Source organism: Acomys minous (assembly GCF_964271855.1).
Source record: "Acomys minous genome assembly, chromosome: 13".
Lineage (NCBI taxonomy): Eukaryota > Metazoa > Chordata > Mammalia > Rodentia > Muridae > Acomys > Acomys minous.
This window is the reverse complement of record NC_140495.1, coordinates 102,437,494-102,450,571: the sequence shown is the minus strand read 5'-3', so window position 1 is coordinate 102,450,571 and position 13,078 is coordinate 102,437,494. Positions and strand designations below refer to the sequence as shown.

The window sequence follows — 13,078 nt, the reverse complement described above, 5'->3', positions numbered from 1 at the left end:
CAAAGAAAAGGAATGATCCCAACATAAGTAGAAATGTAAAACGAAATACGACAAGAAATAAACTACTTGGGGAATAAAACAAACCAAAGGTTGTTGCTTGGGAAAGTAAACCAGAAGCCCTGTGACAATATAATAATTAAATTAAGATAGTGCCTGGGCGTTTTGAAGCACAGTCTCACTCATTAGGTAGCCCAGGCTGACCTAGAACTAACTCATAGTCAGCCTCCACAGTGCTACTACAGACATGCCTCAACATACCTGACTGAAGGTTTGGACAATTAAAGTTGTAAACAGAGCCAAGCAAAACCTTGTGTTAGTTTGATTTTGGTTTGGTTGCCCATTGGTTTAGGCAGGGTCTCACTTGTAGCCCTACCTGCCTAGGAACTCAGAGACACATCAGTTTCTGGCCAAGGAAAGCTACAAAACGCAAGCAAGTATTGCTGGGATGTTTGCTGGGAGTAAGGCAAAATAAAATAGAGGGTTAAGAACAGATTTAAACTGCTCAAGATTGTGTTGTGAAGCTTAATTTTAAGCAAATATGAGTCTCAGTTATTTGTGTGATAGCCACATTAAGAAATACGCATGCTGTCGAGGATGTGGGGAGAGAGAAACACTCCTTCATTGCTGGTGGGGATGCAAACTAGTACAGCCACTTTGGAAATCTATCTGGTGCTACCTCAGAAAAATGGGAACAGGGCTTCCTCAAGACCCAGCTATTCCACTCCTTGGAATATACCCAGAAGATGTTCCAGCACACAACAAGAACAGTTGTTCAACCATGTTCATGGCAGCCTTATTCATAATAGCCAGATCATGGAAACAGCCTAAGTGTCCATCAGTAGAAGAATGGATAAAGAAACTGTGGTACATATACACTATGGAATACTATTCAGCTATTAAAAACAAGGAATTCCCGAAATTTGTGGACAAATGGATTGAGCTAGAAATGATCATAATGAGTGAGTTAACCCAGAAGCAGAAAGACTCAAATGGTATATACTCACTTATATCTGCATACTAGCCCAAGTGGCATGTCCCACGAAAGCCTTCACTTACCAGGAAACTGAGACAGAGGGGAGGACATCCCATTGAGACTCTGGATGAGAGAAGCATGGGAAAGTAGCAAAGTAGAAGGATCCAGAGGGTTCTAGAAACCTACAAGTAGAACATTATGATAGGCAGATTTGTGCCCAGGAGTCCCGCTGAAACTAAGGCACCAGCCAAGGACAATACAGGCCGTAAAACTTTAAACCCCTACCCAGATCTAGCCAATGGTCAGAACAGTCTCCACAGTAAAGTGGAGAGTGGGATATGACTTTCTCACATACTCTGGTGCCTCACCTTTGACCATGTCTCCTGGAGGGGGAGACCTGGTGGCACTCAGAGGAAGGACAGCAGGTTACCAAGAAGAGACTTGATACCCTATGAGCATATACAGGGGGAGGTAATCCCCCTCAGGAACAGTCATAGGGGAGGGGAATAGGAGGGAGGGAAGAATGGGAAGATACAAGAGATGGGATAACCATTGAGATGTAACAAGAATAAATTAATAAAAAAAAAAAAAAGAAAAAAGAAATACACTAAGAGAAAGTTTTATAAAAATGACTTCAACATGAGGCCATCAGGATGCCCTGGCCCATGGCCCTGCAGAGGTGGGGTCTCTTTGATGTCCACCACCCACGTTACCACCAAAAGCCATTCGATGTCTCTGGGCTACCTGAGGACATGTTCATGTCTGAGAGCCGAGCCAATCTGACCTGCCCTTCACCGACAGGAAAGGTAGTGTACTGTTAATTTATCAGTAATGGCCTAGTAATGTTTATTATCATCTGGTCTATAATTTAGCCACATTTGTTTTAAAATATTCTGTATTATCAGTACGGGCCTAATAATTGTTTATTATTAGTATGCCCAGCTAGCAATCAATCAAGACACAGACACTTGTTCTATTTTAAAATAGCCTAGGGCAGACATTAATCCTCTGAACTACTTCCCATAGTGGGGCAGATATGGGATCCCTGCCCCAATCCCATGTCATCTGCTCCTAATAATATCTATTAAGCTATCTGCCATCCATAATCCCAAATACTTGCTAATGTCCTTCATATGGGCCAAATCCGCATCCACGCTGGCCACATACTTGTCTTCCATCTAAACCATGGCGGCCTCTTCTCTTCTCTGGGTCTTTCTCTTCTTCCTCCTCCCAGAATTCTTCTCTCTCCAAGCCCAGGAGAGACCCTTAGCCACACCTATCTCAGTACTACCCAGGCCCAAATCCAGGGCTCTGTGTTGGCCACCCAATATCCACCCCATCCATAAACTGCTGGAGCACACGAAGGGGCCCGTCCTGCAGATCCAAAGCTGCGGGATCTCCGAGACACAGGGCAACAGCAGGGTACCTAGAGAATCCAGTACTGAAGACGTAGCACAAGCCAGAGGCCTCAACCCAGACGGACTCATGCAGTATTTCCAAGTAAAGCTGTTTGGGCAAAAAAGAGCATGCTGTGTGACACACAGCAGCTTCCTTGGCAAGATATTTTATCATTTGGGGAGGGCTGTTTTTTGTTTTCTTTGGGAGGACTGGAATGGGAGATGAGTGCGACAGAAATGCATGGAATGAAATTCACAAAGAATCAATTAAAAGTTAATTAAAAAGAAAAAAACTTAATGGCCAGCCTAAGTTCAAGCCCTGGATCCCAGGAGAACCGACCCCCCCCCCAAAAGTTGTCTGACCTCCATACATGTATGGCACACATGCATCCACACTCTGAACACAAACCATACACATGGTAATAACAAAAATAAAAAATTTTAAATTCAAGAAGCCGATTAGCTCTGTTGAACATCTCATTTAGAAATGCTAGTAATGAGAGTAAAATTAAACTCAACTGCAGAAGACACAAAAGTTAAGCCAAAAAGTGTTTTAAGTAAAAAAAAAAAAAAGAAGCAAAAGTTTTTCACAAAATGGTTTATTTCTCTAATTGCTATTTCTCGTAAATTACTTTGGCAACATTAATAAAATAATAACTTTTATCTGAAAAACAAGCAACAAACTTCACAGAGTAACAAAATAGTAATCTTGACAGATATTTAGTACATGTGTAAACAAAACAAAGTGACATTGCTTCAAAAATAGAGCTATCAATATAAAACAGAAAGCTTCAAAGAGACTCGGCTCACTATATTTCTTTGTATTATAGGCACAGAAATGGACTTAAGCTAGCTCACTTCCAAGACAGAAGCGAAATTCTTTCTAGTGACTTCTGAAGTGCTGTGACTAGGAAACAGATTGAGGAGAAAGCTGCAGCAGGGGTAAGCTGCCCTCAAGGAGAGGAATGCACAGGGCTTCCCAAGCAGGGGAGCAGGGGAGTCACTTAAAAATCCTGATAAGCTTAGTAAGCCACACGTGAGGTAGCGAGCCATGCAGGCTTAGAGGAAAGCGCTGTGACAAGGGAGCAGCTGTGTATAGCCTTTGCATGAAGGAGAAGAAAGAGGAATTTACTTGAGGAAAGACAAGGCCAATAGATCAGAACCGCGCAGTGCAGCGGCAGGCAGGGAGCTCCACAGCGGGGAGGGGGCGGCAGGCAGGTCAGCGCCCTGGGGCCTCCCTAGGCAGTAAGCAATGGCTGCACTCCTTAGAAGCTTGAGTGGGATGACAAATCACAGCAGCGGGCTGGTGACGCTAACATGGGTCTAAGGTGGCTCTTCTTGTTACCATGGACAGTCTGTAAGTCTGCAGACTCATTTTATACACAGCAGGATTTCCCACCTGAGCAAATGGGACAAACACACCTGTCACACCTAAAGGAAAGGTTCAGGGTAAAGTTAGTGTGCCTTGTCCCAAGAAAACTCACTGAGGTCTACCAAACAGTAAAGATGCAGATCACAATCCATCCATGGATCGAGCAGAACAAACAAATACAACAAAAGATACTCACAACCCTGTATCTCCCTCAGTCTTAACAGAGATGCCAAGGCCTAGCTCTTCCCATGTTTTCGTGAATCTGAGGAAATTTCACTAGACTGAGGAAGGAAAAGTGGAATAGGGCATCTAAGGAACCTGTCCCCACTGCCCCTTTCTTTTGTTGTTAGGGACAGGAACTCAAGTGAACAGGCCAGGCTGACCCTAAACTCCAGATCTACCTGTCTCAGCCTCCCAAGAGCTGTTATTACCAGTGTGCACTACCACACCCAACAAGATAAGGTACCTTTAAAAAAAAAAGGAACAGGAACTCAAGAGATGTTCCCAGACCAGTGTCTATAGCCAGCAAGCATCCAGCCGCCTTGAGGGATGAGGAGAAGCAGCTGGTCACCTGGGCTGGCGATGGGGGAACAGTAGGTGGCACTGGAGCAGGCTCAAAGAGACAGCCCTGGAAATGTACAGAAACAGCTAATGCTACTGCAGTTGTTGACGACCAATCCCCAGAGGGGGCTCTTCAGTTCTATGAAAGACTTGTTCCTCCATAGGAGAGTGGCCAGCTAGGCAGTCTATTAGACGGGAAAAGGCAAGGCTTCATTTAGGACGTGTCTTGCACACTAAAGTGCTTCAAGTAAGACCCAAGCAATGTTAGTGTGATCAACTGGGAAATTATACATATAACCAAAGGAATGCTATTCATTACAGCCACTTAAATATGAGGCAAGATACAAACTGTGACTAGGGATATACTTCAGTGGCAAAGCCCTTACCTGGTGTACGTAAGGGCCTGGGTTTAATCCCTAGCACCCAGGGGGACGAGGGGAGAAGCACCATGGCACCAAATTACAAGCTTCACCAAACTGCAATATTCAATTACCACACACAAACACATTTACTGAAGAACATAATAAAAAGGCTCTATAGTGGGCTTCAACTCTAGTTGCCCTGGGTTACTGGTGTGTGTGTGTGCTAAGTCCAGTATTATGAGCAAGTTTCTATTCCAACTTGAGAGTAGAACTATGTTCAGCCCAGGATATGAGCTGAACAGATGCCATTTTTCCAAGCCTCTTCAGTTAAAAGTTAAGGTTCAATACACTTCAAACTACAAACGCCAAGGCTTCCTTCCCCACAGGGACAGCATGCTTCACTGATGTAGCCGAAAGGGACATGGCCAGTTCATCCTTCAAACACAGCTAGCCAAAACGAACAGAGAGTGAGTGAATCCAACTACCCTAACACTGAGCAAGAGGAAGTCCGTGGACACCAGCGTGTTGCCCTAATCACTGTTGCTGCTTCACGTGGCGCTAAGGATTCACAGCTGTGCTCTTTGTTTGAAGGGGCCTGTCACAAAACGAGGGCACTTTACAGAAATGGCTTGGCCTCCTTGGATATTCTTTTAGGTAAAGACATTCAGGTTTCTTCCTTCTTTGGCTTCAAGACTGAAGTGAACATGTGCCTGTCCACTTACCCATGCTATACCACTTGAGAAGATGTCTCTCAGAAAAGAAAAAATAGTCTCTCTCCTATAGCAAGCATTAAGATCTTCAGGGAGATGTGGGGTCCTGTGAGCCCCACCAAACTCCAACCTTTTATGTAGAAGAGCTCTCAATCTCAGAAATTACAGGAAATGCTAGTAAGGAGGTTTAACCCATCTGCCACTCACGTGGATAGAGACAAACACCTCCCTTGGGTTAAGCTGAACACTACATGAAAACCAGATGTATTTTACATCTCGCTGTTCATTCAGAAAACGCTGTAGACGAGGGAACGGGACAGTGGAGCTCTTGCTTTATTTGTGAGGCCTTGGGTCCAGCCCCAGCACTAAAAGAGAACAAAACAAGCCCTCACAAGAGAAAAACACGCAAAACCCTGCATCATCAAAAAAAACTAAAGAAAAAAACCCATCTGATTATTCATTGGTTTTTCACCTTGAGTATTAACAAGTAACAAATGTATAGTCTGTCCTCTTGCCTCTATGAAGGGTCTCACTTAGGACTGAGGGACTTATTTGAAGGTCTGCCCAGAGATCCGGGGGAAGCCGGCTCCCAGTCGGCTGTGCTCACAACGACTGCTGCAGCCTTCACAGATTCTGACTGGACAGGCTCCAAGGACACCTGAATCACGACCTTCGTCTCAGGAGGCAACCCTTCTAGCTGTTTAGGCTTCTGAAACATTTGGTGACACTGGGTCTTGTGCTCCATTTTCTCCTTGAAGGTTAAAAACTGTAGCCTACATTTGGAACACTGGTGACCGCTCCTTTCCCAGTGCCCCCTATAGTGATACATGTATGGCATTCCAGTTTTGAAAACTTTAAGACAAAACAGACAGAGCAAGTTCTTGGTGTTTACGTGGCACTTTCTGAAGTGTGTCTCCACGTCAGCGAAGACGGACGACCTGTACTTGCACACCTGGCACACGTAGGGCATCTCCCCAGGCTTGTGATTGTCCTTCATGTGCTGTAGGAGAACTTGATCTGTTTCAAACGACAGCTCACAGATTTTACAGACCACAGACGGGTCCGGAGCCGTGTGGACACGGTCCACGTGACACTCCAGCTGGAAGGGGGAGGGGAACTGCCGGTGGCAGTGCTGGCAGGTGGTGTGGCCCTCCCAGCCGTCACTCCCTTGCTTCTCGATTTCCAAATGATGTTTGGCATGGTTCATAAATTTAATGTTTTTTAGAGCTTTCAAGCAGCTGGGGCACTTAAAGGCTGTGTGAGTCTTCTTCTGGTCTGGCTGTGCATCTCCTTTATACTGTCCATAATAAAAGTCACTAAGTAGCAGGGTCAAACTTCCTTTCTTGGGGTCAAAGGTCTCTTGACTTGCTAGACTTGAAGAGTCTGTTTCTGGCAATCCATTTTTCCGGTGACGGTGGGCAGGGTGGGCATTTGTAGAATTGACGTGGACAGGGTACTCTGAAAGAGATGCTCCATTCACAAATCGGTTTAATGAGTTAGGAACACCAAAGGAGGGTCCCCTCTGTTGAGGATTCGAGGTACGGTGGGAAGTACCTGAAGGGGACAAAGCCGAAGAACACTCCTCTACAACTTCAACACTAGGCTCAGGCCTCTGTGGATTTACCACGTTTACTTCAGGAACGGAACGGCACTTGGATATATCCAACCTTTCACTCAACTCTCCTCCTGAAAGTGCTACCCTTCCGGGACTACGCTTGAACCTTGAGAGTGCAGTCGAAGGTGAGCGACGTTCTGAAGAGCTACTAGGCACAACTTGTGGTGAACTGCTTTCAGGTCCGGACAAAGGCTCAATAATAATAGGACTGTCTGTGGATCTTGATTCAGCTGGAGATGCCGGCAAGACGATCACTGTCTCTGACGAGGGGGCGGCAGGACCTGAGGGCTGCGATCTTTGAGTGGTAGTTTTTCTAAGCTCATCACGCTTTCTTTTTAACCGTGAACCCGGAGTGACTCTGTTGAGAATGTTCGAGTTGACTGGTTTTGAACTTGAAGTCATTCCAACAAAGATCAGTTCAGCATCTTTATTGACATGCTCCACCCCTACAAAGATGAGCTCGGCATCATCATCATGGACTTGACTGGGTTCTTGACGACTCTGCTGTGGTTCTGGGTCATCGTCTTCATCGCATAGCACGAACGGCTGCTCCATCTCTCCTGTGGCTCCTGGCAGGTGTGGCCACGAGTCGCAGCACTTCCTCTATACACAGTGCCACCTGCGTACAGACATGTCACACATCAGTGAAGAGCAGGAAAAAAGCCTTAGTTTTCTCATCAAAGACACTCATCCAATGAGTGCCACCACCATCCTACCCCAACCTTCCAGGCCAGACCTGGGCAGAAGGCGCATCATGGGCTCTCTTGCCTAGTTTGACCAGGAACTCTTACCTGGCACTACTTAGCCAAGCAGTCCCTCCAGATGCAGGCCCAGCTAAGAGGCAAATCTGCCTTGTCTCTTAGTGAGTCTGGACCAGGTCCAAGTGGAGCTGCATCTCCATGCTATCTCAGCCTAGGCCCACTGTGTGCTCTCCAGCTGAGTCTGACCAAGTCCCTGAACCTGGGCTGCCCTCCAGGCCCAGCGTCTGCCAGGAGCCACACTAGAGGACTTTCTGGGACTTCCCCCAAACAATCTCACCCTACCCTAAGACTGGGTACCAGTGACCTGGCATCACCCCAGTCTCTCCAGTCAATAATCAATGCCGAGTATCTCAGAGACTAACTTGCTCACCTCTCCCTGCTGGAAATGATCCAGGCACAGACAAGAGCAAAAGACAGAATTGCACCTCTACTCAACATCAGACACACAATCAAAGAAATAACCCAGGAGCAGTATGGAAGGCATGCCCTTGAGACCAGCAGCCCTAGAGACACTCCCACAGGAACTCCACACAGAAGTTAGAAGAACAACGGCAAGCATCGAAGAATCCAGTGAATCCAAGGGGGCCACAGGCAAACACTCACGGAACACCAAAAGGGCAGACTGAAGAAGGGCGGGGAGGAGGCTCTGGCTCAGTTTCTCCAAGTCCTGTCCCCAAGGGTGTGGTGGCACTCTGCTCTGCTCTCTGTGGCTGTGACAGACACCACGCGGGGTTCACTTCATCTTACACTCCCAGGTCACTGTCTCTCACGTAGGGAACGCAAGGCAAGGACTTCTGACAGGAATTGGAGGGGGACCGTGGCGGGGCTGCCTCCTGGCTGGCTTCCCTAGAGCTGCTTCCTTCAGCCCTCAGGCTCCTTTTCACGTGGCAAGCAGAGTGGCCCCATGAAACCAAATCAGCTTCTACCACTCTCAGCTCAGCGCCCTCCACTGCCTTCCTGACTCGCTCAGATAAAGGTCGAGTCCAACGCCGACAAGACTGTATTTCCAACCCCATGAATCACTCTCCAGTTTACCTCATACTTTTCTTCTCCCCAGCCCCTACCTACCACATCACCCAAATGACACCAGCTTCCTCACACATACCCACATACACACACAGGTAGATATTTTAAAAATTAAAAGTCTTTAAAAAAAATAATAAACAGAGAAAACAGGAATTTTGGAGGGGCTGGCTTTGTTTTTAAGATGTGGCTCACTATATAGTTCAGGCTAGCCCAATCTTAGAATCATCTGGTCTCTTCCTCCCAAGCACAGAGATTATGGGAGGACTATCACACTAACCCTCTTCTTGAAATTTCCTGAACACAATAAACACTCTGTCTTGCTCGGGAGCCTTATACATGCTCTTCCCTCACGTGTGAACTCTCTATCCAGACACCTGCACTCTGCATCCTTACACTTTCCCAGTGAGGGCCTCAAACACTTTGACCCACCTAACTGACATTCCCAAGTCCCTCGTTCATGGCCAAGTTCTACCACCATTTTTTTTTTAAGATTTATTGATTTATTACATATATCCGCCAGAAGAGGGCACCAGATGGTTATGAGCCACCATGTGGTTGCTGGGAACTGAACTCAGGAGCTCTTGAAGAATAGACAGTGCTCTTCACCTCTGTGCCGTCTCTCAGCGCTCCATCACCATCTGACATGTTATAAACTTTACTTATTTATCTTCATGTGTTCCCCTTGTTCTAAGTTTCTAATGACATTTAGATAACTCTACACCTACACCCAGCCATCGTCTCTAAAGAAATGCAGTGGTGTGAACGAGAACGGCCCCACAGGCTCACAGGGCACAGGCTCACAGGGCACAGGCTCACAGGGCACAGGCTCACAGGGCACAGGCTCACAGGGCACAGGCTCACAGGGCACAGGCTCACAGGGCGTGGCACTATTACGAGGTGCAGCCTTGCTGGAGGAAGTGTGTCACCCAGGTTCAATTCCCAGCGCCTACATGGCAGCTTACAATGTCTGTTCCAGTAGATCCAACAAGCAGGCCAAATACCAACACATAAATAACAAACAAACCAATAGTTGCCACGGTCATGCTGTCTCACCACAGCAATAGAAACCCTGACTAAAACAACAAAGAGCTAAACCAAAATGACTGACTTTCTTCCTAATATAACAAACATCAGACGCTAATTTCAGGCCTCATACAGCTAGCAGGCTTCTGTAAGAGCAAATTTTGTAGCCCCCAAAATTTTACACAGAACTCTAAAAAACATGATTCCTGAATTCTAGTTTAGAAGATATGATTCTGTCACATAAGAGGTTCTAATGACTCCACCAGAAAATGTTTAGAACTGACAAGCATTTTAAGGGGCAGAATATAACAACACAAAAAAAAAAATCTCTAAAATTAACATGAAAACCTCTGTAACCAAGTTTAGAAATATAGGTTTCTTGTTTTGTTTGCTGGGTTTTTTACATTTAAATAGAGGCATCCTGCTACATGGGTGACCAATACTTCCTCTACAAGACATGGTTTATTAAAAGAAAAAGCTCAGTCCTAGGAGTAGGGACGCTCCTGTGTTACTGAGGTGGGAAACTGCAGGGGCTCCCCAAACAACACAGGCTACTGCTTGATTGTTTGCCACAGATAGACGGTAGGACCTACTGCTGAAGACACCCCACAGTTTGGTAGCAGGATACACAAAAACCATGCTGGAACTGACTGACCTGCACACTTCCTCTCTGGCAGTCAGCTTTCAGTGCTGAATGGTGCTATCTTGGCCAGCAGAGGAGAAGTCATTCCTGATGTGTACTGGTAGACGCTGCGTGCGAGACAGTGCTGCCCTGCAGATGTGGCTGCTGCTTCAACCATGGTATGACTGTGTACACTGGATTCGAGGCCTGTTCCAAAGGTGTAATTCGTGCCTGGAATTGTCAACCTGGTCAAAAGACCATGGTTAGGAAAGTCTCAGGCCCTAGGAGGGAAACCTCCTGTGGTTTTACTAAATAGGCATGTTGCTCTACCTTCCAAATGCTGGTATTTATATCTGTAGATCAATGTTATTCAGCGTTGGTCAAAGAAACTTCTTTTTGCAGTGGCTAAGAGAAGCAGTCTCCTAACTGCATGCTCACACTGTGAGCCTAAACAACCCTTAAGTTGCACGGCCAGGTGTTTTGTCATAGCAGCAACAAAAACTCATACAGCAACCTAACTGAACAGTGGGCAAATTACTTTAATAGGCGTTTCTCCAATTAATCAAGAAGTATATGAAACTATGTTTAACAACACACACAGAGGAATGCAAATTAAAATTACCAGATATCACCTCACATCAACTAGAACAGCTATTAGAAATTTAAAAACAGGAAGTAAGCAGGCTGTGGTGGTGCACCCCTTTAATCCCAGCCCTGGGACGAGGGGCAGCCGGCAGGGCAGGCGGATCTCTGAGTTTGAGGCCAGTGAGGTCTACAAAGAGAGTTCCAGGTCAGCCAAGACTACACAGAGAACCCGTCTCAAAAAAATCAAAGTAAATAAATAAATAATAATAAAATGGCATAGAAGTTCCTCGAGTGGGGGAAATGTTTTAAAGAACTATCATATGGGGCTGGAGAGATGGCTCAGAGGTTAAGAGCACTGGCTGCTCTTCCAAAGGGCCTGAGTTCAATTCCCAGCAACCACAAGGTGGCTCACAACCATCTATAATGAGATGTGGTGCCCTCTTCTGGCCTGCAGGTGTGGTGTACATGCAGGCAGAGCACTGCATAAATAATAAGTCTTAAAAAAAAAAAAAAAAAAAAAGAACTATCATATGAACCAGCAATCTAACTTCTAGGCATACATTCAAAAGAAACGAATAAGTCTTATAGAGACAGTAACAATTTTCCTGCATCTACTGAGAAGAGCTTGACACTTAAAAATGGCTCCAGAATAAACTATCTCCCTGTCAGTGGCTACAGTATAACCAGATAGATGCCTTCCTCCCGCCACCATGACTTCCTTGACAAGACAGACTGTATCCAGCATGCCTTCATGATAACAGTCCTAGGCAAAGTAGGACTAGAGGGAACATAATGCAACATAATAAAAGCTACATATGAAAAAACAACAGCCAACATTATCCTAAATGTAGGAAAAGTTGGAGCAATTGCACTGAAGTCAGGAATGAGACGGGATGACCACTGCTTCCATCCTTCTCAGGGCTGTGCCTGAAGCACTAGCTGGAGCAATAAGGCAAAAGAAGCAGAAAGGACACAAGTAGGAAAAGAGGAAGTCAAACAACTGCTATTAGCAGATGGCATGATATTATATGTAACAGGTCCCAAAAATTCTACAAGAAAACTTCTAGAAGCAATAATTTCAGAGTTGTAAAAAGACAAAGACCTAACTGGCAAAATCAATACCTTTTTTATATAGAGCAAGGAGCTTGTTACAGGGGCCCACGACAAAGGACCACTGAGACACAGTTTATACACAATTCAAAGTCTTAATTCCAGCCACATGAAACTACATACGCTCATGTATTGGGGACCCAAGTGAAGGGTTGAGCATTTAGAATAAGAGGCTTTTAAAGGCAAAAACCATATTCTGAGCGGGGTGTGGTGGCACTCGGGGAGGCAAGGGAGGAGGATCTCTCTGAGTTTGAGGCCAGCCTGGTCTTCAAAAGAGAGTTCCAGGATAGCCAGGGCTATTACATAGAGAAACTCTGTCTCAAAAACAAACAAAAAATCATATTCTGTTATCGCTTAGCAGCTGCAGGGGAAGGTTTTGTGGAAACAAGCAGTTGAACAGAAGCTAAAAGAAGCAGTCAGCTGAAAGGGGAAGTTTTGCACAAGCAGACAGTTTAACAGAAGCCAAAGTAAGTCAGCTGGGACATCTTGACCTTGGGCTGAGAATAAAGCTGGATAATTTTACACAGGGCTTTCCATCAAGATTAAATTCTAATGAAATCTAAAAATGGCCTCAGCAAGAATATAAGATGGAGGTACATCTCTTCTGTCTTGCTGCCACATTATCACGGGCAATTAATAGGCTCAAAGAAAATAAAGTAAATAGGAATAAACCTAAACAAGGAAATGAAAGACATCTACAATAAAACTTTAAGCAGAGAGAGAGAGACAGACAGACAGACAGACCGAGACCGAGACCGAGACACTAGAAAATGGATTGGAAAGACATTCCTTGCTCATGGATTAATTATTCAGAATATCCTGAAAAATGACTGTTCTACCAAAAGCCATTTACAGATTCAATGCAGTATCAAAAATTTCCATCTCATTCTTCACATAGAGAAAAAAAAATTATGCTAAAATTAATTATAGAACCACAAAGACACCAAATAGCCAAAACAAT

General features: G+C 45.3%; 1 protein-coding gene across 2 annotated transcripts in view; it reads right to left on the bottom strand.

Moving 5' to 3' along the window:
* Positions 1-2,952: 2,952 nt before the first annotated feature.
* Positions 2,953-13,078, bottom strand: part of LOC311581114 (zinc finger protein 280B-like) — a 12,676-nt gene continuing 2,550 nt past the window's right edge. The window contains exons 1-2 of one of the 2 annotated variants that reach the window (XM_084753138.1): positions 10,456-11,017; positions 2,953-7,609 (exon numbers count right to left, since the gene is read on the bottom strand). In XM_084753138.1, the coding sequence (XP_084609264.1) occupies positions 5,905-7,545 (1,641 nt within the window). In that variant the 5' untranslated portion in view covers positions 7,546-7,609; positions 10,456-11,017 and the 3' untranslated portion in view covers positions 2,953-5,904. Of the gene's footprint in view, positions 7,610-10,455; positions 11,018-13,078 lie in introns of those variants that run through there. The other variant, XM_084753137.1, reaches the window with a different exon arrangement.